The 27,659-nt window shown below is 63.3% G+C and overlaps 2 protein-coding genes across 5 annotated transcripts in view; both read left to right on the forward strand.

Annotated features, from left to right (window-relative positions):
• The window catches only part of QSOX2 (quiescin sulfhydryl oxidase 2), a 45,198-nt gene extending 21,632 nt beyond the window's left edge, over positions 1-23,566 (forward strand). The window contains exons 11-14 of one of the 2 annotated variants that reach the window (XR_007122140.1): positions 806-956; positions 3,828-4,016; positions 6,128-7,082; positions 23,556-23,566. Coding sequence is in view for 1 of the 2 variants with exons in the window: in XM_047698809.1 (XP_047554765.1) it covers positions 806-956; positions 3,828-4,016; positions 6,128-6,675 (888 nt within the window). In the remaining variant the exon portion in view is untranslated. Of the gene's footprint in view, positions 1-805; positions 957-3,827; positions 4,017-6,127; positions 7,559-23,555 lie in introns of those variants that run through there. The other variant, XM_047698809.1, reaches the window with a different exon arrangement.
• On the forward strand, positions 10,503-18,936 carry LHX3 (LIM homeobox 3). 3 transcript variants are annotated; one of them, XM_047698825.1, is made up of 6 exons: positions 10,503-10,590; positions 14,836-15,007; positions 15,560-15,762; positions 16,232-16,383; positions 16,461-16,632; positions 17,455-18,936. In XM_047698825.1, the coding sequence occupies exons 1-6, from the start codon at positions 10,503-10,505 to the stop codon at positions 17,871-17,873; spliced, it is 1,206 nt and encodes a 401-aa protein (XP_047554781.1). In that variant the 3' UTR covers positions 17,874-18,936. The 3 variants fall into 3 exon arrangements, with proteins under 3 accessions (XP_047554781.1, XP_047554780.1, XP_047554782.1); XM_047698824.1 differs by lacking the exon at positions 10,503-10,590 and adding an exon at positions 12,552-12,645; XM_047698826.1 differs by lacking the exon at positions 10,503-10,590 and adding an exon at positions 13,601-13,607 and having other exon boundaries at positions 15,560-15,774.
• Positions 23,567-27,659: the final 4,093 nt, after the last annotated feature.

The following is a 27,659-nucleotide window of genomic DNA, read 5'->3' on the forward strand; positions in this document are numbered from 1 at the left end:
CCACCGGAGCACCCCTGGGCCAGTTCTCCCTCCTATCCCAGCTCTCGGAAGCCTTCCAGTCAGGATGCGACCCGGGGCAGGATGCAAGCCTGCGTGAGCCACACGTCGGGTGCTCACAGGTGCCGCGCTGTCCGGCAGCACAGAGATGTGCTGGGTGCTGGCCTTGACCTCCCCCTGGCCTCCCCCTAACCTGGAGGCCCCCACAGGCTCCTCGGCTACAGGGTCTGTCCGCATGCACGTCCCTGTGGGAGCCACATGCTTCAGGCCCCGTGGACAACCCCTATGCTAGCCGGCCTGCCGGGAGACGCGGGCCGTGGCTGTGGACTTGGCATGAGGAGCCCCTACTTGGCTGCGGGCACGTGGGCCCGGGGCTGTTAGGGCCTCGGTGCTCCACCGATGCCGCCGTGGGCCACACCTGCTCTGGCTGAGAACCGCTAGGCCACTGGGTGGTTTCCTCTCACCCTGCCCCAGTGGGTGGCAGGGCTGGGTTAAGTGACTCTAACACACGAGGCCGGGAGCCCTTGACACTTGCCTGAAGCTGCGTTGATCCGATACCACGTACCTCCGTCCCTGCAGGGGGAGGAAAGGCACAGGCTCCACCCCCTAGTTTGAGAACTCCTTTGGTGGAATAGAGGCTTGGTTCTCTCGCTTGTTCGGTGTTGAATTTAAATACACGCGTAAGGAGACGTGCGGTTGACACGATTCTGACGCATCAACACCAGGGGCAACCAGCGCCTGCTCAAGCCGGAGGACGCTCGCCGACTGCTTTAATACTTCAGTTATCTCATTCTCTCCCTGCCCCCAGATCTCTGGAATATTCCTTACTAATCACGTAACGTGGGTTGGATGTCAAGGAAGCCGGCCGGAGCTCAGGGGCTACACGTGCGCTCTCTGGCAGTTGTTCCACACTCTGACTGTCGAAGCCGGGGCCCGCCCAGAGGCGCTGGATGGCACAGGTACGCGCTGTCCCTGCGCGGGCCCAGGGCGCGCCAAGCCTACCTGCCACGTTCACCGTGCTGGGGCCTTTCAGGGTCGTGAGCAGCGGTGTGTGAGGGGACACGTCCCCAGGGCTGCCCCGCGCGGGGCGGGGGGTGGCGTGGGCTAAGGAGCGTGGAGGGGAGCGTCTTGCCTGCGCGGGCGCCGGGTCCTCCAGAACTCTCAAGCCTGTGTGCGGCTGACCTGTGGGGACAGCGTCACAGAATGCGGGCACACCGGCCAGGAGCTCCTTTCTCGCAAAAGCACGACCGAGTGAAGCGCGTTGACTTGTCTGCTTGGTACGTGTGGTCCCGAGACAGGCCGGCAGCTTCGCTTTCGGCAGACGTCTGTGGGCCAGGGGCTCCGATGGCGCTGGGCCCGGGCCCCCGGCTGCTGGCGTCTGGCGAGCCTGCGGGCCCAGTGTCGGCTGGCGCCGGGGTGTCATCAGGAGTCTGCCCTGGGGGGAGCCCCTCCCCTGCTTGCTCGTGGGGCGGTGGCAGGACTCGGGGCCTTGCTAAAGGCGGTCGGCTGGCGGCGCTCCCGGTTCCTTGCCACGTGGCAGCCGGCTCTGCAGGCCAGTCGGCGTGTACTCGGTGCGCAGCCGGTCACTTCTGCTGTGGGCCCGGTTAGCGGTGCACAGCCAGCCCAGCCTGCCCGGGGAGGGCCGGGCCCGCCGAGCGTGTGGGAGCTGCAGCCCTGGGCTGTCGCAGAGGCCGCCCGCACGGAGAGGTTAAAAGCCACAAGAGGTTAGGTCGGTGTTAATAGCGTTCGTCACCGGGCGGTCACTAAAGCGGAGCCGTTGGCAGCGCAGCAGCGAATACATGCAGGGGCTCCCCCGCTCCGGGCTCCGCCGTGCGCGCTTCCCCTGTGAAGCTGGCCGCTGGCCTCTGGCCGCTGCGGGCGGATCACCTTTCATTTATTGTTTATTCTCTTAAAGATTCTACATACTTACTTGACCCGGGAGGGCGGCACACACAAGCCGGGAAGTGGGCGAGGGAGAAGCAGGCTCCCCGCTGAGCAGGGGGCCCAGCCATGGCCGTGGGGCTCGATCCCAGGACCCTGGGGTCATGACCTGAGCCGAAGGCAGACGCTTTGCCGACAGAGCCACCAGGTACGCGGACGCTGCTCTGCTGAGTGAAGGTGGGGCTCCCTCCCTCCCCGACGTCTGTCCAGAAAAACTGAAACGTGCAGTACGTCCTGCTCCAGAACGAAGAGAACCAAACGCTGGGGCTTGAGAGAGCCGTAGCTTTATGTGCTCAGGACCAGTGCGGGTCACCCCAGCTCCCCACGGCCCGGGGCTTAGGAAGGACCTTGGGGCTGGGCTGGACGGTACAGGGCGTCTTGTGGCACGGCCCATTGCTCAAACGGGCCTCACCCAACCCGGGTCCGTGGTGGGGTAGAGCGGCTCCCTGGTGCTGGGGACTCCGTGAAGTCGCTGCAGGGGACGGGCTGTGTGTGGGAACCATCAGCCGCCTGGCTGTCCTTGGGGTGATGCGGACGGCCATGTCCCGGGGACCTGGCAGGGGGCACGCTCCGCTCTGCGGGAGCTCACAGCGCCGGGCAGGACGGCAGCCCAGCAGCAGGGCACGCCGTCGGAAAGCTCTCCGGGACGCGTCCGGAGCCACATCAAGGAGCGCAGCTCGTGCCCAGAGAACTGGGTCAGATGGACACGGCCGGATTAGGTCTTGGAAGGTTTTTCCTCTCCTTAGTGCGTGTTTAAACCCCATCGACTAAACCGCCGCGTCCTCTAATCCCCCACAGGTAGGGCTTTATGGCTCTTCTCCTCTCTGAAGATTAGGGCGTCCGGGCCGCAGTGGTTTGCCGGGGTGACAAGAGGAGGATTACCCGGGGACGCATGGCAGCTGGTGGCGGGGAGAGGAGGGCTGGGAGCCGAGCCTCGGGAGGGCTGGCTGGCAACGTGTCCTCACCGCGTGCACACGGGCCCGCGCCGCCCTTGGAGACGCACCGAGCTGAGGAGACGGTGGCCATCCGCTCAGCCGGGGCTTCTGCTGCGCCTGGGGAGGCCTGCCCAGGTCCACGACAGGGGTGGGCGCTGGCCCTCCGTGAGCGGAACCGCACACAGTGGGGAAGGAGGGGATCGCAGGAGGGCTTGCTCTCGATTAAGATGGATTCTGTCTCAAAAGCACGTCTTTTTTTTTTTTTTCCCCAATTATTTTCCTGCGTTTCTTTTAATGCTGACATTTAATCTGCTTTAATCTCACAGCATCTCGCTCGCTGGCTCAGTCCCCCGCATTAGCTGTCTGAAGGGAGCCGCCGGCGCCAGCCCCGTGATTGCCCCTCTGTTTGCTGTTCTCAGGGGTCCTCATTTTAGTGAGACGGTGGCTGCTTCCCTCTGCCATTGGGGGCCGTGTCCTCGGACGGTCATGTTCTGCGTTCAGTGTCTTTACACACCGTGTCCCAGCGGCACCTGCGCCCACACCCGGGGCACACAGTTCATGTGGCATTGCCGCTCGTGGACAGGGTCAGCCTCTTGAGAGGGGACAGGTCCTCGCCTCCTGCTGCCCTCTCATGCCCTGGAGGGAGCCCTGGTGCGTCGCAGCCTCGGGCTGGTTTTCCCAGCTGTGGTACATGCCCTGGAGCGTGTGCTGCGCTGGACACGGGCCGTGGATCTGCTCTCCAGGGGACACGAGCCACCCCTTCTGGACGTGGCAGGCGTCCAGGAGGTGCTGCTTTCTCCCTGTGTCCTTCCCGCACAGACCAGCAGGGCCGTCCCGCAGGCCCTGGGGCAGGCACGGGGCCGTTCCTGGCTCCTGACGCCAGCCCGAGCCCTGGGGCCTGCGGACATGCTCCTGTAGTCCCGACGCGCTCTGTCCCCCGCCCCCCCCCCACAGGTCTGGAGGATGACCCCCAGGCTGTGCTGCAGACCATCCGGAGGTACGTGCGCACCTTCTTCGGCTGTAAGGCGTGCAGCGAGCACTTCGAGGCGGTGGCTGAAGAGTCCGTGGGCACGGTGAAAACCACAGACCGAGCGATTCTCTGGCTGTGGGAGACTCACAACCTAGTCAACAGTCGTCTGGCAGGTGAGCAGAAGCTACCCTGGGGGGGCCAGGCCCGGGGCCAGAGGGGCCGCTGCAGTGGGGGTGAGGCCGTGTACACAGACGGCCGTCAGAGTGAGGCTGTGTAGACGGGTGGCTTCCTGGAGGATGGCCGAGAATGCAGCCACCCCAGGCCGCTGGTGTCCCCGCCTTTCCTCACTCTTCCCCCTCGGGGAGCCTGCCAGGCCCCTCGGACAGTGGGCGGCAGAGGGTCGAACCGCTGTCCGGAAAGCCCTTGGCCGCGCCGCGGTCTGCTCTGAGCGAAGCGCACCGCCAAGGCGGCTTGTGTGAATGCGGCACGTGTGTCGCCTCCCAGTTAATTCAGACTCTGCCCCCAAATCACCGGCAGATTGAAATTAGGCTTAAAAATAATTCTGCTGACGGGTAAGTCTTAATAGAGATGAGTAGAAAAAACCACTAAACTATTGGTTTTATTTAATCCGCTGTCCGGAAGCGCTCCGGCCGAAGCACTAAAGAGAATTGGTTTTTCTTCGCTCTCAGAGCTGCCGCGGCTCGTCCCGCAAGGCCATTGAAACCATCACTTGCCGGGGGTCCGTCCACGGTTGTACGCCTCCACCGCGGCTCTAGTTCTGGGACCCTCCACCTCCGGGTGTGCGGCCCCCCTGCCCCCACCGCACCCCAGCCCGGGGGGGTTGTCCCAGGCAGCCCCAGTCCAGGACCCCCACGTGCCCCCCATGTGCTTGCGCTGCAGCAGAAAGGGGCTTTCCGCAGCCCGAGTCGTCGTGTCCCTGCTTCAATTCTGCGTCCCCCTGTGTCCCCCCAGGCCCACTTCTGGCCTCTGCATGGAGGCCCAGACTCCTTGGAGGCCTCAGAGACCGGCCCTGGGCCTCACTGTGTGTGTGGCGTGTGACACCAGGCCCCGGCAGCTTCTCCGTGGTCTCCTCGTAGGCGCCTCTGCCTCATGCCTGGCGCAGACCCTGGTGGGTGGTGCCTGGGCCCCTGGCACCGGCCCCTGCCTCCCAGCTCTGTGCTCACAGGCGGGAGGAGAGCGTTTCCATTGGGTCATACCCAGTAGATGTGATTTTGTCCACGCCTACTCACAGAAGCACTTTTGGGATGGCAGAGCACCCCACGTTGGGTCAGGGGACTCTGGGAGCCAAGGGGCACAGTGTGGCGCACCTCATGGTCCTCATATCTGCGTGGCCGGGAGCCAGAGCTGCAGGGTCGGGCAGGGTGTCGCTCACCCAGACGGAAGAGAAGGGGGAAGGGAAGTGAGCAGGTCAGGCTGCTGCTCCATGGGCTCCATCACCCCGAGGAGCGAACGCACTCACCCGAGGACAGGAGGAGTCTCAGCCGTGGCCTCCATGGACGGCTGGCAGGACCGTGACTGAACCGCCTTATGAGCGGATGTTGAGCAAGAAGTAGCATGACTTTAAACCTGGGGGCACTCTGCGTCTGAGTTGGCGTGCGCTCAGCTGTCCGAGTGCTGGGGGGGTCACGGTTCCTGCGAGGAGCGGTCCTGCCGGCCGAGTCGACCCCGCGCAGTGTGGTCAGTGGGTGCAGGATAGTGCTGTGTCGCCGTGCCGCCCCTGGGAGCAGGACGGGTGGCTGGCTTTGCGCAGGTTCCCACAGCAGGTCTAGCTCCCAGGATGGGTTTAGAGGTCCTGACGGGATTTGGGGGTCTGGGAGGGCCCACGCGTGCCTGAAGTGCTGTGGAATGGTCTGGGCAGCCTGTGTCCAGGGGCAGGGACTCTGGGGGTCTGTGTGCCCGTGGACCTCAGATGCACCTTAAGAGGGGAGAGGACAAGCAGAGATGGGGCATGAGCAGGGGCCTCGGGGTCACGGGGAGGCAGAGTAGCTACAGGCGGGAGCGGGGTCTGGCCAAGTGGATGGCACCGTCCAAGTGAGGACCCTTCCCTTGCTGTGGCCACGAGGCCCTGCCAGAGGTTCCGGGGGGGAAACGCCATTTGTGTGGGGGGCTTGGGGGACGGGCATCTGTGCAGGAGTGATGGATGTGAGGCCAGGAGCACTGGGAGGTCACGGTGCAGGCGGGTGGACAGGGGAGGCGTCTGCGGAACATGGAGCATTTGGGTCACCAGAGATCCCTTCACCGTTGCTCTCCCTCCCTGTCCCAGGCCATCTAAGTGAGGACCCCAAGTTTCCAAAGGTTCCGTGGCCCACCCCGGATCTCTGCCCAGCCTGCCACGAGGAGATCAAGGGCGTGCACAGCTGGAACGAGGGCCAGGTGCTTCTGTTCTTGAAGCAGCACTACAGCGGTGACAACCTCGTGGACACGTATGCAGCAGACCTGGGGGACACCAGCGAAGGACGCGGCCCACACCAGGGCGGGGAGCAGGAGAAAGGCCTCGCCTCCCCAGGGAAGCCTCGGAGAGACCAGCGCACCGAGAGTCTCCGTCCACCCAGCGTGCTGCCTCCCAGACCCCGCCTGTCGGACGGCTTGCAGCTCGGCCTGGATGGGAGACTGCGGAGCGCGCGCGGAGCTGAGGGCCGCAGGGAGGCGGAGGTGGCTGTGCCCTTCCTCGGGATGGGCTTCTCTGGCCTGGACATGAGCCTCTGTGTCGTGCTCTACGTGGCCTCTTCCTTGTTCCTGATGGTGATGTACTTTTTCTTCCGAGTGCGGTCCAAGCGGTGGAAGGTCAGACATCACCGGCCGTCCGTGTAGGAACTGAGTGGGACCACAGAAGCGCCTTTGGGGAAACAGCCCCACCAGGCCACCTGCAGCTTTCATAGGAGATCAGGGATTTTATTAACAGCGAGACCCGGTTTTACTTCCAGTGGTGGGCAGGCCAGCGTTTGCCGTGGGCCCGCGTGCCCTCCTGGCGTGCTCCCTGGACGCCTGTACAAGGCTGAGAGCAGAAATGTTTCTGTATTTTCGCTCTCCTCGGTCTAAGGAAAGGGGGAGTCCAGGCCAGACAGACAGATTTTCCCGGCTGCCTTCGTCCCAAGTTTCCAGACGCACGTCACCTTCTGCAAGCCTGGCTGGGATTCCCCGAGCACCGAGCCCTTGTGCCGGGAGGCTGGCGGGCGATTGCACGTGGCCAGCCTGGGCCTGCGGAGCTGCAGGGCCCGGTGAGCTCGTTCTGGCGGGGGTGACGTGTGTGAGGTCGTCAGAACCTTTAAGGCTGAACTCCAAATCTCATTTCCCAGAAGCTGTTCTACAAAAGGTCCTGACCCAGGACCCCGGTCCCCCAGGCTTTGGTGATTGATTTTTTACCATTTAATGATTTTTCACACACTGTGTGTAAAACCCAAATCACTTGGAGGTGACTTTGCTCCTGGAGATATAAACAGACAAAATGAGCAGCCTCTGCCTTTTCGTGGAGATGCTTTATGACGTCGCTTTGTCCACAAGTACAGCTGCGTCCGTCCACTCCTGTCACTAGGACGGTACGACCGCCTTCTCCACTTCGCCCAGCGCCCGCTGTGATCACAAACTACTGCCTGCTGACCAGGGACTGACCCGGGGCGTGTCTTGGGGGGCGGCAGGCGAGCTGTCAGGAGCTTGAGTTCCTGCAGGGGGACGGGGGATGGGATGGGGGACAGGGACTGGCTGGGGGATGGGGTGGCAGGGGACAGGGGTGAGGGACGGAATGGGATGGGCATGGGATGGGGGCGGGACAGGATGGAGGACAGAGAATGGGGCACTAGAGCATAGGGAATGAGGGATGAGGTGAGGACAGGGTGGGGGGACAGGGGAACCCGATAGGGATGTGGTAAGGAAAAGGGAAAGGGGGGATGCGGGCAGGTGACTGGGGGCGGGGTGTGGGATGGGGCAGGGGACAGGGACATACAGATGAGGGACGGGGGATGGGGCTCCATCTGCAGCTTCCTCAGCTGCTTGGCTTCCGTGGCTTCTCCAGAGGTTTCTTCCCGTTGGGCTGTGCGTTGCCCCTGGAAGCCCGTGTGCTCAGCCCGTGTGCTCCAGCGGTGGCTGTGCCCCCGGTTACTGAAGACCTGGAACCTGGAAACTGGCCGGATCCACCCACAGAATCCACAGGGGGGTGCCCAGCACCACAAATGAAACTACCTTCTGGTTCACGTCCAGTGTGTTTCCTCCCCAAAGTACATCTCTGCACGTGGCGTCTGGGATGAAGGGCAAGACGCCAAGGCCATGACCACCACAAAAGCCAGGGACGGCCTCTCAGGGTTCGTGGTAACGTTGCAGTTAGAGGTCTCCATTATTCGACAAGTTTGCGTCTCCCTGAGGGGCCAGGTTTCCCCCAGACCCTGAGCAGTCAGGGGCAGGTGGTGTGCCAAGGTGGCCACGGGACATGTGTCTGGTGTGTGGGTGTGGACATGGCCACATGCCTCACATGGCCTGCTAGGAAGTGGACGTTAACTTTGGGCAAGGTTTAAGGTCCGTTTTCTAAAGTTGTAAGCATTAATGAATAGAATAGTTCGGTAATTTAAATGTGTATTTATTTTTAATGAAAGGATTTTGATTAAAAAGAAGCTAATTGGGTGCCTGGGTGGCTCAGTGGGTTAAGCCGCTGCCTTCGGCTCGGGTCATGATCTCGGGGTCCTGGGATCGAGTCCCGCGTCGGGCTCTCTGCTCGGTGGGGAGCCTGCTTCCCTTCCTCTCTCTCTGCCTGCCTCTCTGCCTACTTGTGATCTCTGTCTGTCAAATAAATAAATAAAAATCTTTAAAAAAAAAAAAAAAGATAAAAAGCTAATTGATGTGGCAACATCTGAAATTTCTTACCTGTAAGAAAAATAAACATTTTGTATTTAAGTGAACTATAATGTGCACATTTTAAAATAAATCTGACGTTTGGAAGGACTGTAATTCTTTCGAAAATGTGAGCTCGTTCTGGCGGGGATAGGTCAGGGCGCAGAACGGACCCCTCCTTCCCTTCTGGAGTTCGCGGACCGGGTGTCTGAAACCCTGGGGTTCCTTGTATTGAGCCTCTGGTTTTGGAAGACAGCCCAGGACTTGGGTGGAAAGTGAAAGATGGAAGATCAATTATAGATTATCTTCTCAGGGCTGATGTAGTTGGGGACCGGCCACAGGACCACAGCCTTCACGCATGTCACACGGTAGATTGATGGGACGCAGCAGGGATGGATCCGTGGGAGTCCTGTGACTTCATGATGCACCAGGGGCGCCCTGGTGACTGGAGCCCCGGCCCAGCCAGTGCTGGACACGGCTTCCTTGGCCGCCCCACTGCCGCCCCATCTGCACACCCCAGCACGGCCTCTAGCCAGGCCTTTACCCCCAACACCTGTTCGCTGCCTCGGGTTCTGAACTATTGATTCCGTCTGCTTCTACCTTTTGTTTTGTTTTGTTTTGCTGGGGGCAGGGCGGGGGCGGGCACTCTGGTCATGGTGGCTTCTGAGGGACCTGCTGGAGGTGGTTCCCATGGACTCACCTTCCGAGCCAGGCTGTGTGCTAGCTATAGGTAACCCCTTCCCTCAGAGAGGGAGCCCCTGTGTGCCCTCCAGGCAGGGCACGGACCATTCTGCCATTCCGGGTCTGTGTGGTGCTGAGTTGGCAGGGGTCCGCCGTCTGGTAACCCCTCCCAGCTCTTGTGTCCTGAGCAGTTCCTGCTGGGGGCGCCCCTGTGCCCCTCCTCAGCTGCCCTGTGGGCGTAGGGGCGGGCTGCTGCAGACCTGGGGAAGGTTGTGTGGGCAACAGGTCCCTCAGGACAGCAGCAGCCTTGCGTGCCGGGCCACACCTAGAGCCAGAGAGGCATGGGGGCTGGGGCTGGAGGCCGGTGGGGCTGAAGCGGCAGAGTCCCGGACACTGCCCTGTAGGGCAGAGTGGAGCACCCCCCCCCCCACCCTGCTTCCAATTCCCAAGCCCGGACCAAGCCTCTGGGCAGAACTGGCTGCCCCTGGCGATGGGAGGAAAGGTGGGGTGAGGCTGGCTGAGGGACTGGGGGTTGGAGGGTACGGACAAGGGCCTAAGGAGGGGAAGTGGGTAGGGGGAATCTGGCAGGTGCTTGGTGGAGGGACTGGAAACCAAGGGAGGTGGGGAAAGTGAGGAGGGAGCTGGAAGGCAGGCAGTGGTGGTTTGCTGGGGGAGCAGGTGAGGGGATTGCAGACCTAGGGAGGTAGGGTGATAGGGAAGCAGGATGGGGGAACAGCGTGGCTGGCAGGGTTTGGGGGAGGCGGAGCGGGGCTGGGGGACAAGGGGCCTTGGGAGACGGGGAGGTGGGCAGGGCAGGGGGAGGCAGGCACAGCCACGGCAGACTTAGGGAGGTGGGATGGTGGGGAGGGGAGCTAGGGGAACAGAGTGGTGGGCGTGGTCAGGGAAGGTGGGGAGGAGTGGGGGACAGGGGCCCTGGGGAGATGGGAGGCTGGTCCGCTCATTCAGCACCGCGGACAGCGCCCAGGCCCGAGGCTCCCGCTGCCCGAGCTGCGCACACCGGGTCGCGGTCCCGAGGCATCTGGGCCTTGGGGAGTTCTGAGTCCTCCCAGGGTCGCAGAGGAGGAAGGAGAGGGGCAGCCTGGACCACTTGGACTCCCGTCTCCGGCCTGGCAGTCGTCATGCTGCTAGAAACCGAGCTCAGTGGAGACCGAGATCGGCAACAGGCTTCCATGGCCACTGCTGCCTGCAGCTTCGGTAGGACTCGGGGTAAGGGCCTCCGCGAACCCCTCGGCCTCCAGCCCAGGCAAGATGACCCCAATGGGAGAAATGACTAGGACAGCAGAGTCAGGCAGAGGGATGGTGGGGAGAGAGGGGCCCAGACACAGCAGAGAAGAAGAAATTCTGGAGAAATCATGGTGGGTGGGGGGGAGGCAGCACCCATGAGAGATGGGAACAGTGGCGAGGGGATGCAAGTCTGGCAGATCCCGTGGGCAGAGGGCCTGGAGTTCGCTGCGGTGGCTCCAGAGGCCATGGGCTGTTGTGGAGGACCCCGAGAACAGAAGGGGCCTTGCAGGAACTCCTGAGGGGAAGGGATAGGGCAGAATGGAGACATCAGTTTCCTCCAGAGACCCCACACCCCTCAGCTCTCCCACACTGCCCAACAGTGCAGAACTGGAAGCCCTGGGCTGGGTCTCCCACCTAAATTGCCCTCCCAAGGACCACTCGATCGCCATGGACGTTGGAAAATAATGGAGGCATTGTTGGCAGGCCAGCCAGATGCAGAGCATGTGGGGTGGCCGCCTACTGGACCCGCTACCCGCCTGCCCCTTCCCCCCTCAAACCACACATGGTCCCTCTAGGCAGGGCTCTGCAGCAGCTGACATTCCACGGCCGACATCCCAGTGCGCCCAGCACCCGGCTCACTGGCTTGTGCACCCTGGCCCTGTCCTCTGGTAACAGTGTCTTGCACAGGGAAGCATGCAGTGCTGGTGGTATGAGCCTTTGCTCAGATCCGTGGGGCTGACTCTGGGGATCTGGGAGGGCACTGTGCTTTTCCTGCCTACATCTTTCCAGGCTTGCCTCCTTCGTAAAACGCACAGACGAGGTGACCGGAGGCCAGGATACGGAGCAGGGCAAAGACTGTCCTATACCACGGGACTCTCCCAGGTGGAGAGATGGGGAGGCTGGCAGAAATCTGCTCACCCCCATCACTGCCTGAGGCCCCTGCCCTCACCATGCCCCGCGCTGCAAAGACCCCACACTGCTGTTTCCTAATTATTGGGGACGGGGTGTCCTCTGGGCAGGAGCATCTGCCCTGGGTGGGGGGTGCATCTCTCTATAGCAAGCATGGGTGGGTTCCTACAGGCTTATCCTTTGGATTGGGGACAAAATGCCGGAAGGTCAGGTGTGGGACTGCCTTCTGTGCAAGCTGGTGTGTGGAGGGAAGTGAGGACAGACCTCCAACTCCCCCAGCTCTGTCCTTCCTGACCTGAGTCCTGGCCAATGACTGGGCGGAGGACAACGGCTGTAACTGCCGAGAATCGCCCCTCTCTGTGCCCATTCTGGTGGCAGTTCCCAGGGTGGGGCCCAGAAGCTGGTCACAGCTGGGAGGTCTAAGGTCGTGTCTGGCTCCTGGTGGCTTTGCTTTGAGCCTTTGGGTGCCACACTCACCCTGAGTCCCGGGTCGCGTTCTTGCGGACCAGACGTTGTCACCAAGCCTCCCAGACCCGGCTCTCAAGCGGCGGTGGGACGCGGCTCCCTCCCGGACCGTCCTCCCGGGACCCCCAGCCTTCCCGCACTCGAGCACGCCGGGAGCCCAGGCCTCCGCCCGCGGCCCGCAGCGCGGGGCAGGAAGCTGCGGGGCCCGGGTGAGCTCCCGCGGGCAGTCCTGGCCCGGCTCCTCCCCTGACTGTCCCCGCCCTCCTCGGGCCGGCTACTCGGGTGGCGTCTGGGCACCCCGAGGCCCCTCTCAAAGACGCGCGTAGCCAGCGGACGCCCGCGGCGCGTCTCAGCGACCCCCCGGCCCCGCCCCGCGCCGCGGCCCCGCCTCCCGCCGCTCCGCCCTCCGCGCGGCCTGAGGCTCCGGGCCCCAGGGCGGCCCGCGGGCGCAGCGCCCAGCAGCGCGGGGAATAGCTCGGACACCGGCCTGGGGCCCCGGAAGCCGTTGCCAACCCGGGCCGCGGGGAAAGTTCGGGGCCGGAGAGCCGCGGCGCCAGGCGACGGGACCCATGGAGGCGCGCGGGGAGCTGGGCCCGGGCCGCGAGTCGGCGGGCGGCGACCTGCTGCTGGCGCTTCTGGCGCGGAGGGAGGACCTGCGCCGAGGTGGGTGCCCGGGCTTGAGCGGCTGCACGGGGAGACCCGGAGGTCCTCGCTCCTTTCCGGGCTTGGCCACACAGGGGGCGGGAGACCGGGGACCCGGGCGGGCGTGGAGGCAAGGGCCCCAGCACGTCCCCAACCGGACGCCTCAGTAGCGAGTTAGCGCGTCGGGGCCCCTGGAGCTGTGCTGTCGGTTGCGCGGTCGCAGCGCCCAACAGCCCAGGCCAGAGAGTACTTGGGGTCCCAGGACCGATTTAGGAAAGCCTCTCCCTTATCCGGAGAGCATGTGGAGAGCAACCGTGGGAGCCGGTGACCACTGGACAAGAAGATGCCCGACAGGGCTGACGGCACCCAGATAGTCCACACTTTCGGGGGAAGAGAGTCAGAGGCAGGGCCGGCGTGTGTAGCTGGAGCCCGCTGGCAGATGTCCCGAGTTGAGGTCTCCTTGTCTGCCCCACACGGACCTGCTCATCAGCGGCCCCCAGGCTGGTCCTCAGGACCCTTCCGGAGGAAAGACCCCAGCTCCTGCCGCACCAGTCCTGCCCCCGCGGCTCCCTCCCACGCTTTGGCTCTGGAGAAGGGCAATCGCCAGTCCTTCTCCCGGGCTTCGTCGCCGGCGGGACCACAGGATGGAGACAGAGGCGGGCCTGGCCGCGTGGGGAGTGTCAGGGACCCAGCAGGTGGGAAAGAGCTTACATCCAGCTGTGGGGTCTCTTTCGTCCCCTATTTATTTATTTATTTATTTATTTATTTATTTATTTATTTTTCCAACGGTTCCTGGGAGGGGTTGGCCGCAGGGGCTGGGAGGAAGGGGTGGGAGGTGGAGGGAGAGGGAGAGAGGGGAGGCGCACTCCCAACGCGATCGCTCAGGAGAGCTGGCCCTGAGCGGGCGGGCGGGCGCGAGGCTCCACTGCGCCCCACCATTGCTGAGGGTAGAGACCCCGCCGAGGCTGGAGTCACCATGCAGCGTAAGGCCCGGGTCGCAGGGCGCGTCGGGGAGCAACAGGGGCCCGTGGGAGCAGCTTTTGCTGGACGCGGGGCGGAGGGCAGCTCGGCCCGGCGCTGTCCCGGCCACGGTGCTGAATCCGCGCTCGCGGGCCTGTCTAGCCACCAGATCTAGGCCGGCTGCGCTCGCCCTTCTGCCGGCGCCGCCATGGAGGGCCCCCCGCCCACTCCAACCCCCGGAGCAGGGCGCCTCCCCATGCTCCACTGGCACTGGGGCCGCAGTTTGGTCCGATGCGGGACCGCATCCTCGGCGAGTCTCCTGCTGCTGGGCGAGGGAGGTCAGTCAATCAGTGCGCTTTCAGCCTGGGACGCAGGGAGGCCCTTCTCTGGTCCTCCCACCCACTGCCGGCTGGCCTGGAGCCGGAGGGATCTCTGGCCGGGGAGGGGAGCATAGCCAGGTGGGTGCAACGTTTGCGCAGGCTCCAGCTCCTGCTGCTCGTTCTTTCCTCCCCAGAAGACTTTTCTAAACCAACAAGGAGATTCACCCGGTGAGCTCCCTGCAAAGCCCCACGTGGGCCAGTGGCTCCCGCAGACCACCCCTCGAGTTTCCCCAGCCTTGTTCCCCCAGAGGCCTGCAGACACACGGTGGCAGAGCCGAGTGTCAAGGAACTCATGTCAGGCACCGACACTTGAGAATGGTGACAGCGATCCAATTGTCCAGTCCGTGTACAAGGACCTGCGAGGGCTCCCAGAGATGGGGAGGACACCAGTTTTTACCTTGGTGCCTGAGCAGGGTTGGGTGGCCAGGCTTCAACAAGGGACCTCCAGCTGCAAGGATACTTAATTGCACAAAATAGCCATGGGGATTGGGCGGTACGCACCCCCGGACCACGAGCACCTTACCTCCTGCTAGACAGCTCCTGTGGTGGGGTTTTCATTTGAGCTCAATGTGCACCCTTGATGGTCGCTGGGAACATTTTGCAGTTGACGGTATCTGGCCGAATGGAATGGCCGGGGCCCCTTCCTGCTCACGGGCACACTTCTAAACCTATTTGAGTTTTCCCAAATTTTAACTGTGGGCCAGGCTGCAGACCTCGTTGTCATGCACTCCCTACACCCGGGAACCAAGGGGGTGTGCGGGGAAGGGGTCTCCTGTGGCAGCCCCGGGCCCCGCGGGCTGGACTAGGAAGGGGACTCCAGTGCTCCCACTCTGTGCGGTGCCTCTGACCTCGGTGGCTCCTTGGCCTGCAGAAATCCCGCTGTGTGCAGGCTGCGACCAGCACATCCTGGACCGCTTCATCCTCAAGGCACTGGACCGCCACTGGCACAGCAAGTGTTTGAAGTGTACTGACTGCCACGCGCCCCTGGCCGAGCGCTGCTTCAGCCGCGGGGAGAACGTCTACTGCAAGGACGACTTCTTCAAGTGAGCGTGGCCGCGGGCTTGTGCGGGAGGGCAGGGGTGCGGTCTGCTCCTGCAAGGCGGGCCCCTCCTCTTACCCAGGCCAGGGTCCGGGGGGGATCTCCACAGGCGGCTAGGCGGGGCAGCTCACTTCTCTCCAAGTAATTAATTTTGCAAATCATAGAAACACAGTCATTCAAAAAGACAACCCCAAGTTTACAGAACTTGATTGGATTTACTCCGTCTTGATTTCGGTCTTGTTTTTGTCTTCAATGCTGGGGAGGGGGTGCTTTTCAAACACAGGCCTCTGGGGTCTAAGGGAACTGCCCTATGGATCCCGCTTCCCCACTGGGACACGGAGGTCAGGGCGGCGAGGCTCTTGCCCCGGGCCTCTGGTTCCCTTCTCCGTATTCTGTGCGGCTCTGCGGGGGCTGCCCGGCCGACGACTAGGGGCAGGGCCCGGGTGAGCCTCCCTCCTGAACCGCCCTGGGCGGCTTTCCGCTCCTCGTTCTCCAACCCGCTCCCGGCGAAGGAGCCGCGGACGCTGCGCTGAGCCGCGCCCTGTGCGTCCCGCAGGCGATTCGGAACCAAGTGCGCCGCGTGCCAGCTGGGCATCCCGCCCACGCAGGTGGTGCGCCGCGCCCAGGACTTCGTGTACCACCTGCACTGTTTCGCCTGCGTCGTGTGCAAGCGGCAGCTGGCCACGGGGGACGAGTTCTACCTCATGGAAGACAGCCGACTCGTGTGCAAGGCGGATTATGAGACGGCCAAGCAGCGCGGTCAGTGGGAGGGTCCACCCACCTCCTTTCCCCGTCTGCAAAATGGGGCTGGGGTCCGTCTGTTAGGGGCGCGGAGGGATCCCCACGCCCAGCGCCCGCCGCAGGGCGCTCCCTCAGGGGCGCAAACTTAAGCGCCTCCCCACCCTCGGCCAGGAGGGGTGGGTGCCCGCCCCGGTAGGGACGATCCACCCGCTCCGAGGAAGCCTGGCTCCAGGGCCTTAGCGGCCTCCTTCCACCCTCGGGGGCGCAGGGAGGTTGGTCTGAAATGTGTGGATTATCGCCCCAGACCCTTGACCGTGAAGATCCGTCCCTACCCACAGCTTTGGAACAAAGGGGAACCCGGGCGGAGGCGGGAGGGGAAGAGGGCAGCCGCCCCTCCGCCTTTACTGCGGTGTCCCCGCGCCCCGGCGGGGTGGGGGGCCGTCGGGCGGTGGAGGGGCCCAGACTCACTCCATCCCTCGCGGCGCAGAGGCCGAGGCCACGGCCAAGCGGCCACGCACGACCATCACGGCCAAGCAGCTGGAGACGCTGAAGAGCGCCTACAACACGTCGCCCAAGCCCGCGCGCCACGTGCGCGAGCAGCTCTCGTCGGAGACCGGCCTGGACATGCGCGTAGTGCAGGTCAGCGCCCGCGCCCCGCGCCCCGCGCCCCGCGCCCCGCGCCCGGCTCACCCGCCCTCCGCCGCTCGCCGCCGCAGGTGTGGTTCCAGAACCGCCGCGCCAAGGAGAAGCGGCTCAAGAAGGACGCGGGCCGGCAGCGCTGGGGCCAGTACTTCCGCAGCATGAAGCGTGCCCGCGGCGGCCCCAAGTCGGACAAGGACAGCGTGCAGGAGGAGGGGCAGGACAGCGACGCCGACGTCTCGTTCACGGGTACGGCGGGCCGCCTCGCCCCCAGGGCGCCACTCGGGAGGCCCGCAGCTGCCGCGCCTTGCGGTCCCTGGGAGCCTGCAAATGGGAATTTCCCAGTCAGGGGCTGCCCTGGCCTTCTTTTAAAAGCGTTCACAGACTCTGGTCTCCTGTCCCCAAACCCTGCGGTTTGGCCCCTGGGGCGCTCAGCTGTCCCCCTGGTGGGGAACAGCCCCCAAGACCCACGTGACCCTCAGCAGGCTTTCTCTAGGGAAGGAGTCCGACCATTTCTGTGGCTCCTGGTCCTTGCAATGATTTTCAGGAAAGTGGGCAGTGGTTTCGGGGTGAGTGACAAAAAACTATCTGCTGTTTGGAGTTGGGGGGCCATCCACCCATCTCTGTGGGATCTAATCATCTTATCCCGTCTGTGAGTGACCCCATACTTATCCCTTAATGCCCATCCACAGACAGTTTGTGCAAGAGATCCTCTCTGGCTGCATCGTGACCTTAGGCCACTCGCTCTGCCATTCAGAGCCTCAATTAAGTCGTCTGCAAAATGGGCCTGGGGCCTCCCTTCCCCAGGCAGCCTTGCAGATTATCCGGACACCCTGGGCCCTGGCTAGCCTGTTCCTCGCCCGGATCCCGCAAGGGGATCCCCCCAAGACACCAGGTGGGACTGAGCTGAACAAAGGCGACAAGCACGGAGGCAGAGGGAGGCCTAAGTTCTGAGAGCCGTAGAGGCTTGGGCTGGCCGATGCAGGCTGGCCACGAGTCCCCCAGAGGAGGGGCGCTGGGGCTGAAGGGCGAGGGGCGGGCCCTGAGCAGCGCCGTCTGTTTCCATTGCAGATGAGCCAGCCGTGGCCGAAATGGGCCCTGCCAATGGCCTCTATGGAAGCCTGGGGGAGTCCACCCCGGCCTTGGGCAGGCCCGCGGGAGCCCCAGGCAGCTTCCCGCTGGAGCACGGAAGCCTGGTTGGCCCGGAGCAGTACCGCGAGCTGCGCTCCGGAAGCCCCTATGGTGTCCCCCCATCACCAGCTGCCCTGCAGAGCCTCCCTGGCCCCCAGCCCCTTCTCTCTGGCTTAGTATACCCGGATGCTGGCTTGGGCCTGGTGCCCGCGGGGGCCCCAGGTGGGCCCCAGCCCATGAGGGTGCTGGCGGGAAACGGACCCAGCTCCGACCTATCCACAGGGAGCAGCGGGGGCTACCCCGACTTCCCTGCCAGCCCCGCCTCCTGGCTGGATGAGGTGGACCACGGCCAGTTCTGACCGAGGCCCCCGGCTCCACCGAGCTCCGGACGCAAGGGGTGTGGAAAGCAGTGCTGGCCCTGGCTGGGGGGCCCGAAGCGACCCTCCCCTCCTCTCCCAGAGCCCAGCACCTCGGCAGGAAAGCAGGTGCCACGGGCGCCCGCAGGGGACAGGATGAGACCTCAAAGGAGGGCTCCTTTCTGCGGAGCGCCCAACCCCGCTCCCCTCCCTCGGGGGCAGAGGGACTCCAGCGGCTCCTGTCCGTGCCCGCTCCGTCTCAGACACAGGGCCACCGGCCTGGTGGCCGCCAGCGAGCCGTGTTTTGTAAGCAGATTTCTCCCTTGATCGACCAATTAACTGGACGCTTGCTGTTTCTAGACACGAAGCGTCCCCCCACCCAGGCTGGGCCTTCCCCCTGCCGCGCTCCAGCCCAGGGCCACGGCGTCTTTGGGCCGGAGGAGGCTTTACTGTCTGAAATGAAAACGCAGAGCACGGACCACGCTTCTCTTCCCGGGCTCCACCTCCCTGACGGAGGCCCACTTTAGGTCAGAGATGGGCCTCTTCTGTCCGGGCAAGAGGCGGCCAAGCAGGGACCACACCCGTGTCCCTCTGGTCCCAACCCCCACCTCGCCCAGGAGGCTCCTCTCTGGTCTTCCCTGGGGACCTGGCTCTAGAGCTTTCTGTTCTTGACTCTGCCACCTGTCGGGAGGAGACGCCCCTGCCGGGCCGCCCTTCTTCTCCAGGAGCAACGCGTTAAGGTTAAGGCCGTGGGGACCTCCCTCCCCGCCTACACCAAATTTCCATCCCCTCCGCCGTCACCGCTGCCCCTGGCCCTCGGCGTCCAGGCCACGCCCAGCCCGCTGATTTCCGTTGCCAAACAGCCTGCGGCCCTCCCTCTCGGACTGGGCTCTAGCTGCGGGAGGACCGGGCGGCCTCCTCCACCCAGCACCTGTGGCCGTCTGCCCCAGACCCCGAGGCCAGCGGTGGGTGAGACCCAGCTGTCCCCGCAAACTTGCATCCCAAGCTACCTGTCAGTTCTGTGGAGATCCCGTGTTTTTTATTTACTCTCTGACTATCAGCTCTTTCCAAGACTTCAATAAATTTGTCAGTGACAGTCGAGAAGGTCCGGGTCTCTAGTGCGGCGGGGGGTGCGCGGGCGCAGGGGCGTTGGGGGGGTGGAGCGGCTCTCCGAAAGCGGGAAGCCGTCCGTGGCAGGGACAGCACTTGCTGTGAGTTGGGCCCCTCTGTCCCTGGATTTTGGCCAAACTTCTGAGCACTGGAAGGGGAGGTGGGAAAACCTTGTGCCCAGCCACTGGGGGGTGGGCTGGTGCCCGGGTACCCGGGCCCTGGGAGAGGCGGGGGCTGGGGTGAGGGAGTGTGCTCCCAGCGGGGAGCGGCAGCAACAGGGGTGGGGGCAGGGCAGCCAGACCCAGCCCATCCGGAGGTTCCTGGCGCAAGGTCCCGGGTGTCTCCTGACTTGGATTCCAATCCTAGCCATTTGCTAACTCGCTGTGTGACTCTGGGCAAGTGAGCTGCCCTCTCTGAGCCCTGTCGTCCTGCGAAGTGGAGACACTGCTCGCATTTCCTCCAAGGGGAGGCTAAGAAGAGAGTCGATGCTCACCAAGCAGGTGAGTGCTCCCTGCAGGGCAGGACTGCGGCCTCCCTCGGGACAGCTGGGCAGGGAGGCAGGTGGAAGCCTGAGCCCCCAGGGCAGGGGAGGAATGGTGGATGGTGGGAGGGAGGCGGGGTGTTCCATGGGAGCTGTCCTCGCTGTCACGACATCAAAGAGGCACTCACGGGAGCCCCGGGGACTGGGAATTGGGAGGTACCAGGAGAGGAGTCGGGGCTAGGTGAAGGGGCCCCGAGGCCGTTCCATCTGGGGCTGTGCAGCTGTGGGTGTCCAGACCGCACTGGAGCAGGAGGATGAGACGGTGGCCTGTGAGACAGCGCCCACCGTGAGCGGAGTAGTGGCACCGGGAAGTGTGACGGGCCTGGGTTGGCCTGGCAGGGGGTGCTCAGAGGTCAGGCCTCCCCGGGGTGGGGCAGGGGAAGGCCCCGGGGCTGGTGGGGCGGGGTCCTGCAGCGGTCGACCTCGCACTTCCTCCCGGGGGCTGGGGAGCCTCTGGAAAGGAAAGCAGCCGGGGCTGAGTTGTGATCCAGGCGGGGGGGGGGGGGCACCAGGGTGGGCGCTGTCTGACCCGGCTGCCGTGGGGGGCGGGGGTGTGCGTGTGTAAATCCTCAAGTCGACACCCCTCCTCCCACCTTGAGCCCTTCCCCCAGGCCACCCGGGGCCTTTTAGGCGCTGACAGGTTAATAAAGTGCTAAGTGTCCCCACGGGGCCCTCCGCCTGTTGGCAGTTGCCCACCGAGCTCGCTCCAGCTGGCGGCGCGTCGATAATCCCAGAGCCGAGTCGGGGCGGTGGCCCCGGGGTTGGCAGCCTCTGAGACCCCTGGGGGCTGGGCCCAGCCCACGTGTGGGAAGCCCGAGACCCCGGCTGGTGTGCTGGAGGGACGGGCGCGATGGGCCCAGGCACCCGGCGGAGGCGTTTGGCCGTCAGACCCGCAGCCGGCCTGCGGTGCTCACTCGCCCCCGTCTCTGGCCTTGGCGTCCCCATCTGAGTGGAGCACCCCTCGGGTGGAAACACAGCTCCATATCCAGGCGCCACCACGAAGCTGGGCGCCCGGGGCCCTCGCCGGGACTGGCATGGCAGCGGGCATTGCCCGGACCCAGACCGGAGTTACCAGCAGGCATCAGGTGCCCCAGGGCTGGGGGGCCACCTGGGTGGGGACAGCACTTGAGCTTGCTAACCTTTTGGGGGGGCCGGGGGGGTGGCGGGTAAGGCTTATTAACCTTTGAACCCATAGATGTCTGACATTATCAAATGTAAATGCGTGAATGATATAAATAACAATATCGACCGATACATAAAGGGTTTTCTCTCCTTTTAAATACAAAATTCACACAGGAGGCAAAAGTTCAAAGGACACTCCCAAACCCAGGACCTGCCTCTCCCTGAGAGGAGGGGACACACCTGCTCCCAGGCTTGCCCATCTCCCTCCTCACTCCCCCCACAAGCTGGCTTGTCTTGAGGGACTTGTCCCCCCCAGATGTGGAAAGGAGGGGATCCAAGCCCTGGGAACTCTCCTGGTTGAGCACCAAGACTATAAATCAATGGGGTTTCGCAGGAATCAGTCTGGAGCGCTCAATTCCAGGGGCTGTAATGATCAATTCTTTAAGCCCATAATTGTTCAAATTACTCTGAGCAACATAAAACATTAATTTTAAGAAATTTAATAGAAAAAAGCTCTTTAAATCCACAACGAGATAAATGACACCCAGCGTTGCGACCTTTTTCCATACCTTGGTGACATTGAATAATCTGAAAGTTATTTACATTTTCATTCTTTGTGGAAAATGTTGACAAGCTTTTGGCCACGGGCGAGGTGCGCGGGCGGCGCGGAGGGCCCCCTCCCCCTAATTAATGGGGGAGCCGCGGCTTCATAAAGCAGGGTTTCCATCAGTCTGCCGGGGCGACCTGCGCTGGCGGTTCCCACCACTCCTGGAGCTGATGCCACAAGCCTCATTTTTTACCATAAAAAGATTCCCTCCTGACCAGCAAAGCCCCCTCTTGGCACGCCCACCCCATGCGGGACTAAGGAGCGGCTGTCGCGGGGGTGGCGCTGGGATGGGGTCCACGGCCCGACCTGGGGGGAAGCGACAGGTGCTGCAGACCCCAGAGTCAGGGCACGGCTTCGCGTTTGCAGGAGTGTGTGTGGATGCAGGCGTGGAGGTCATGCCTGGGGCCGAGGGGGAGAGGGGGCATGTGGGCTAAGCCCTCCAAGCCCTGACCTCCACGTGTTCCCAGAGACCGTTCGGGTGGCCGCCTCGGCCAGGCTGTGCAATGTGACGTGCGGGGTGGCCGGCGGTGGGCTGATGTCCGCGGGATGGAAGCTGGGTGACCCTGGGAGGGGCCAACTCTTCTGAGCCTCTGCACAGGGCAGCATCCTGCCCTCCCTTCCAGGGTTGCCCTGAGGGGACAGGCTCTGATGAAGGGTTGGGCAACGCTGGGGACAGCAACGAAAGAACCCCTCTCAGGGGCTGAGGGCAAATCCCACGGACGCAGAGAAAACAGCCCCCTGACCTATGCCACCCCCAGACGCTCCGCACCCCTGTGCCTTCTCCCTGAACTTGGAGGCCTCAGTCGCCGTGAGGGAAGCGGGGCTTGTGTGCACCGGCGCTGGGGGCTCCGGTGCCCTCCCTGCGTCTGAACAGAGCGCCCAGGTCTGGGTGTCCCCTGAGCCAGGTGGAGGACACAGACAGGGCAGCAGCAGGGTCTCACGTCCACCAGCCCCCTCCAGCCAGTGCGCCCCCCGGGTGGGCGGCAGGAGGCGCTACGGGGCATTGCTCAAGGTGATTGGTCTGGGAAGACCCAGCCCGGAGCAGTCCCCTGTCCCCGAGGGTCCCCTGTTCCTGACGGCTCTTCCGTCATTGAGTTTCCCCTATCACAGAAGGGCCCCCATCCCTGAGGGATCTCCCATCCCAAAAGGTTCCCCCAAACCTTAAGGGTGCCCTGTCCAGAGGAGTCCCCCATCCTTGAGGGGTGTCCCCCAAACCTGTGGGCAGCCATCATTCTGTCCCCCACGTCCGTGGCCATCAGCTGTGGGCCAAGAGATGACTCTGTGTCTCTCTCTGCAAGCCGTCCCACTCATCTGCGAGGGGGCGATCTGGTCATCAAACCCAGGAAGAGATACCCCCCTGGTCTCTGGGGAAATTGAGTCAGAACGACAACACGAGGCAAACCAGATACTAACAAGTACTGGCATGGCTGCTGGGGCTCTAAGAAGCTGCCACCATGGGCACCGTGGTACCGTGTGCTCCGGCGACTCCACTCGTGAGTACGCACCCAAGAGACAGAACGCAGGGACCCAACCGGACACCTGGACATGCACGTTCCCAGCGGCAGGGGAACAGTGCAGGTGGCCGCTGGCTGGGAGCTGGAGGCCCTCTCCAAGGAATGGGCTCCCATCCAAAGAGGCTTGACTTGGTGGCTGAGCAGAGAAATGCATGTCCAGCCCCCAGCTCTGCTGCCCCCACCCAGGCCTGTGGTAGTCTACAAAGTGGCTCTGTCCTGTTCCCCAGCCTAAAGCTCCACAAGAGCCCCCTGACCATTGTCCCCGGGCCAGCCCGCCCAGACCTCCAGCTCTGCTGGCGCTCCAGAAAGGGCAGAGGTCGAGACCTGAGATGTCTCAGGGCAACAGGCCCCCCCACCCTCATTTTCTCTCTGTGCCGGGAGAACAATGCTCACCGCTGATGGGGCGACCCCTCTGCACTCTGGAGAGGCTCCCTCGGCCTCCCTGGAGGACAGGAGGCGGGCCGGTCAGCTGCCACCAGCCCTGAGCTGCGCGAGGAGGGGAGCACCTCCAGGGACAGCCGGCAGGGCAGAAAGGGACTGGGATCTCTGAGCCCCATGGGGCGCTGGCATCTCACGTGGCCTGACTCCCTGGGACAGGGCAGACACCTGCCCCAAGGCCCTGGCACCCAGCGCAGGGTTTGGTGAGGAAGCTCCCTGACCCGTTCCCTCGTAGCCAGGCCCGTCCTGGGGGCTGCCTTGGGGCCTGGGGCTGCACGCGCATCTCCCAGTCTTCCAGAAGACCCCCCCTTCAGCCACCTCGGCCAGAAACCCCTCTGTAGTGTACAGCTGAGGCCCCCAGCAGGCCTTTCCTGGGGGAGGGGGCGGCCATGCTCTCTCCCTGACGAATGTTTCCGTCAGAGCTCCCGCTAATCTTCAGAATGACAAGGTTTAAAATTTAATTAGCAAGTTCCTCTTATGCAAATTCTCCTCATTAAACTAAGTGTCCTATTAGTTAAAATGAAGCCTGGTGGGGGCTGGGGGTGGGTCTCGGGCTGACGCCATATAGAGCCTCCTCCTCCTCCGCGGGCTCCCGCCAGCAGGGGCGGCCGCTCTCCCGCTCCGTCCTTCAGGGGACCCCGGCAGCCGGACCCAGAGGGAGGGGCCACAGGCTTGGGGGGTGTGGCCAGGGCACCACCCGCCGCCCGGAGAGGTGCCTGGGAGGGTCTCCACCGCCCCATCCCTGCGGGCCCGTTGGGACCCCTACCCGTCTCGCAGGCCTGGGGTGGCCCGGCCGAGCTCCCGGGAGGGGCGGCCACTCTCAGCGTTCAGAACGCAACGTGCGCGGCTTCTCAGCAGCTCCTTGTAGAAAATGTGGAGAACGCGAGGCCCCTGCCCCTGCTGTTCATTCCAACCAAGAAGCCGCCCGCTGCTGCCCCTCACACCTGCACACTCGGGGCATGCGCGTGTGCCCACTGGCTCCGTAAGCTGCGTCGTCCTCACTTTGGGTCACTCCGGGGCCATCTCCTGGGCCCCCGAATGTCCCTCGAGATGTGTTCTGCTGATGGCCTTACCTGAGGTCTACTGGCTATTGGCCCCTCGCATGGTTTCTGCTCGGTTCCTGGGGATGTCAGCTCCGGCCCCCTGGGGACCCCGTCCAGCCTGGGCAGGAGGGCCGCTCACCTACCCCTTCCCCCATGCTCCAGAGTCTGGAGCTGTCGGACTGGACCCACCTGGTCCTGGGAAAGGGTCAGCATCTTTCCTCTCCAGGGGCATCTCCCCGACCAAAGGGAACAAGCCCCATGTTGCCTTCCTCTTCTTTTCTAGAATGTTCCATGCCAAGGCCACTCCCCATACCCTATCCGTAACACCCGCCCCTGCCCCCCCACCGTCTCTGATGGGGTCCTAGCACAGTCTGGGGAGTCTGTGGTCACTTCGTGGCTCCCACCCCAGCCCCAGCTCTCTTCCCCTCCCCCTAGGGCTCCTGGCTTGAGAACGGGAAGTTTCTCAAACTGTACCGAAGGGTCGTCTGCTCTCAGAGGCTCCTCACAAGTCTTTAAAAGTGTGAGTTCATGGCGGCCAGCCTGGGGGTGGGGGAGGCTCTGGGGTCCAGCGAGTGGGGGCACTCATCCCATCAGGGAGGGTCTGCTCCAGGGTCAGAGGCTGACCCCTCTGGGGCGTGGGCTCAGACCAGCCCAGCAGACCCTGGGAGGCAGCTGGCTGAGGGGTGGAAACCAAGAGGCACTTCCCAGCCCCCAAGAAAGCTGGACCACCAGTCCAGTCCTCATTCAGAGCCCTGACTGCATTTCCTCTGCCCTAGCATCGTGCCTCCTTGGGGGCCTCTCATGCTGCCCTCATGGGCAGCACCAGGCCTATCCCAGCCCCTCGGGCCCATGAGCTGGAGGGCACCCAATGGGCCCAGAAGCCGACTCGGAGCATAGCCCTGGGAAGAGGCCCATCCAAGCTCTCACGCGTCCTGGTGGCTCACCCCACCCAGCCCCTACATCTGGCCTCCCTTCTCGTCCATCTGGCCCTTTGTGCGTGGGCCCCAGGCGGGTGGGGAGGCGCTCCACGAGGGTCCAGGAGGGCTGCAGCCCACCTCCCCCAGGGGCCTGGCTGGCCCGCCTCCTGTCACGGTCCTTTAGCAAACCCTCAGAGGAATTTCTCAATGGAGCTGACTTCCTGACTTCTGGCTGAGAGGGCTTCATGGGCCCGGGTGGAGGGGGGGCTGCAGTGGGGGTTGGGGAGCTGAGCGGGGGAGGGGGGGACCCTGCTGCCCCAGCCCCCCACAGGTCGGCCCAAATCCTGGCCGCCCCTCAGTGACAGAGCTCCGCGTTTTGGAAACCTCTCCTGCCCTGGGTATCTTGCAAAAGGAACCCCGAACAACTTGTTTGGTTAGGAGTGGGCACAAGCTAACTCAGAGGACAGAAAACCTCGTGTCGGACTTAGGGGGGCTGTGCATTTGCGGCTTCCTGTTTTCGTCTGGGTTGAAATAATTCGGCCCATTAGTTTGTGATTCCCACTAAAATGTTTAATTAATTAACAGGTCTCAGCTTTTAGGCCGATCTCTTATTAACTCTGTGAGCTCTCGGAAACACGAGAAGCCGGTCTCCACATCTCTGCGCAGCGCGTGTTTTCGGGGCGAGGAGCCCTCCCTTTGTGTCCGGGGCGGAAGTGGGGGCAGGGTTGAAGGCTGGAGGCCGCGTTAAGGGTTTAAGGTCATTTAATTGAGTCGTGGCCGTTCAGGACATCCTTCTTAAGGTTTTTGCTAAGCTTCTTCAGCGCGGCAGACCGTATTTGCAAACTAAACTTTGGAACTTAGGAAACAACACAAGTCTCGAGTTAATTGAATTTTTGTAAAAACCAAAGTAATTACACTGAATGCCCTTTTTTTTTTTTTAAAGATTTATTTATTTATTTATTTGACAGAGAGATCACAAGCAGGCAGAGAGGCAGGCAGAGAGAGAGGAGGAAGCAGGCTCCCTGCTGAGCAGAGCCCGATGCGGGACTCCATCCCAGGACTCTGAGATCATGACCTGAGCCCAAGGCAGCGGCTTAACCCACTGAGCCACCCAGGCGCCCCTGAATGCCCTTTTTTTAATGCTAAAAAAAATTAGGAGCATTCAAGAACACAGAATATGGTTTCTGAACAAATTAAGTCTTTGCTGCCCAACCTCAGGCCGGGCCGTTGTGTCCTCTGGGTGGTCAGAGCCCCGTCCTCGCTCACCCCTGCTCTCCTGTGTCCCCTGAAGAGACGTGTTCCAGTCCCTAGCCCCCGGGAGGCAGGAGTGGAACCTGCTGTGGGAAAGGGTCTTTGCAGGTGTAACTGAGTAGATACCAGGTTGGGGTAGGTCCTAACCCAGTGACTGGTGTCCTTCGAGAAGGAGACACGTGGGAATACGACTGTGTGGGGACTGAGGCAGGGATGGGGGGCGCTGGGATAGGCCATGGAGCCCGGGGTGCCCACAGGGGTGCGGGTCCTCTGGGGGTCTGCCCCTTCCTTCCCCAGCCTGTGCACGCCAGCCGGGCCTGTCCTTCCCTCCTGTGCCGCGCGCCCGGTAGCCACACGCCTGTGGGTATCTGCAGGTTCAGCCCGTGGCCCAGCGGCGCCCCGAGTCTTCCAGGGCCTTTGTATAAGCCAAGGGGGTGGGGAGCAAGCACGTTGGCTGACGCTTCCCCCGACAAAGGTCCCCGCGACCCTGCCTGGCCCTCCCCGAGCCGCCAATATTAGAAAGGATTTGTGTCCCCGATAAATAATGCGAAGTTAAATTATATCCGCTCCGGCTTAAATTTTCATATCCCTATTGCTCATCTCCATAAAGAAATTCTGCCTGCGGGCCTCCCGGGGTGGTCTCTGCCAGCTGCCAGGAAGGTCCTAATGAAATTACTCCTCTGGGTGGCGGCCGGCGGGGCAGGGATGGGAGTGGCCCGCCTGCCTGGGGGGAAAAGGTAAAAGGCCAGAGTTCAAATTATTTATCTCCCTAATAACATACCGGATCGCAGGCATCGAGCGGCCTCCAGCCAGGCCGGCGGGTGATGCATGAGGAGGCGGGCCCCTGCGGCGTGGGAGCTTCCCGGGTGTGACCCCACCACAAGGGCACGGCAAGGACGTGCCTTAGAGATGGCCGCAGAGCAGGGGATCCCCCCACATCCAGGGAGAGGTGGGGCCTCCGGGGCTCAGGGAGGGGCCCGAAAATGCAGGACAGACATTCCTTGGGGTTTCTGCCCGTCTGCCGTAGCTGAAGTCAGGGGCTGGCTTTGGCCCCTTTCTCGTGATTTTCCTAGACCTGGGACAAACCACGTACTTGGACAATGCTGGGTGCGCGGTGTTACCCCTGAGGGGCCTCCAGGGGTGCAGGCAGGAGGGGAGAAGCTGGGCTTGCCCTGGGGATGACGGGGGGCCGGATGGAATGAACCAGAATCCCAGGCAGGGTGGGGAGAGGCCCCTGCAGGCTAAC

This window comes from Lutra lutra, chromosome 13, assembly GCF_902655055.1.
Source record: "Lutra lutra chromosome 13, mLutLut1.2, whole genome shotgun sequence".
Classification (NCBI taxonomy): Eukaryota; Metazoa; Chordata; class Mammalia; order Carnivora; family Mustelidae; genus Lutra; species Lutra lutra.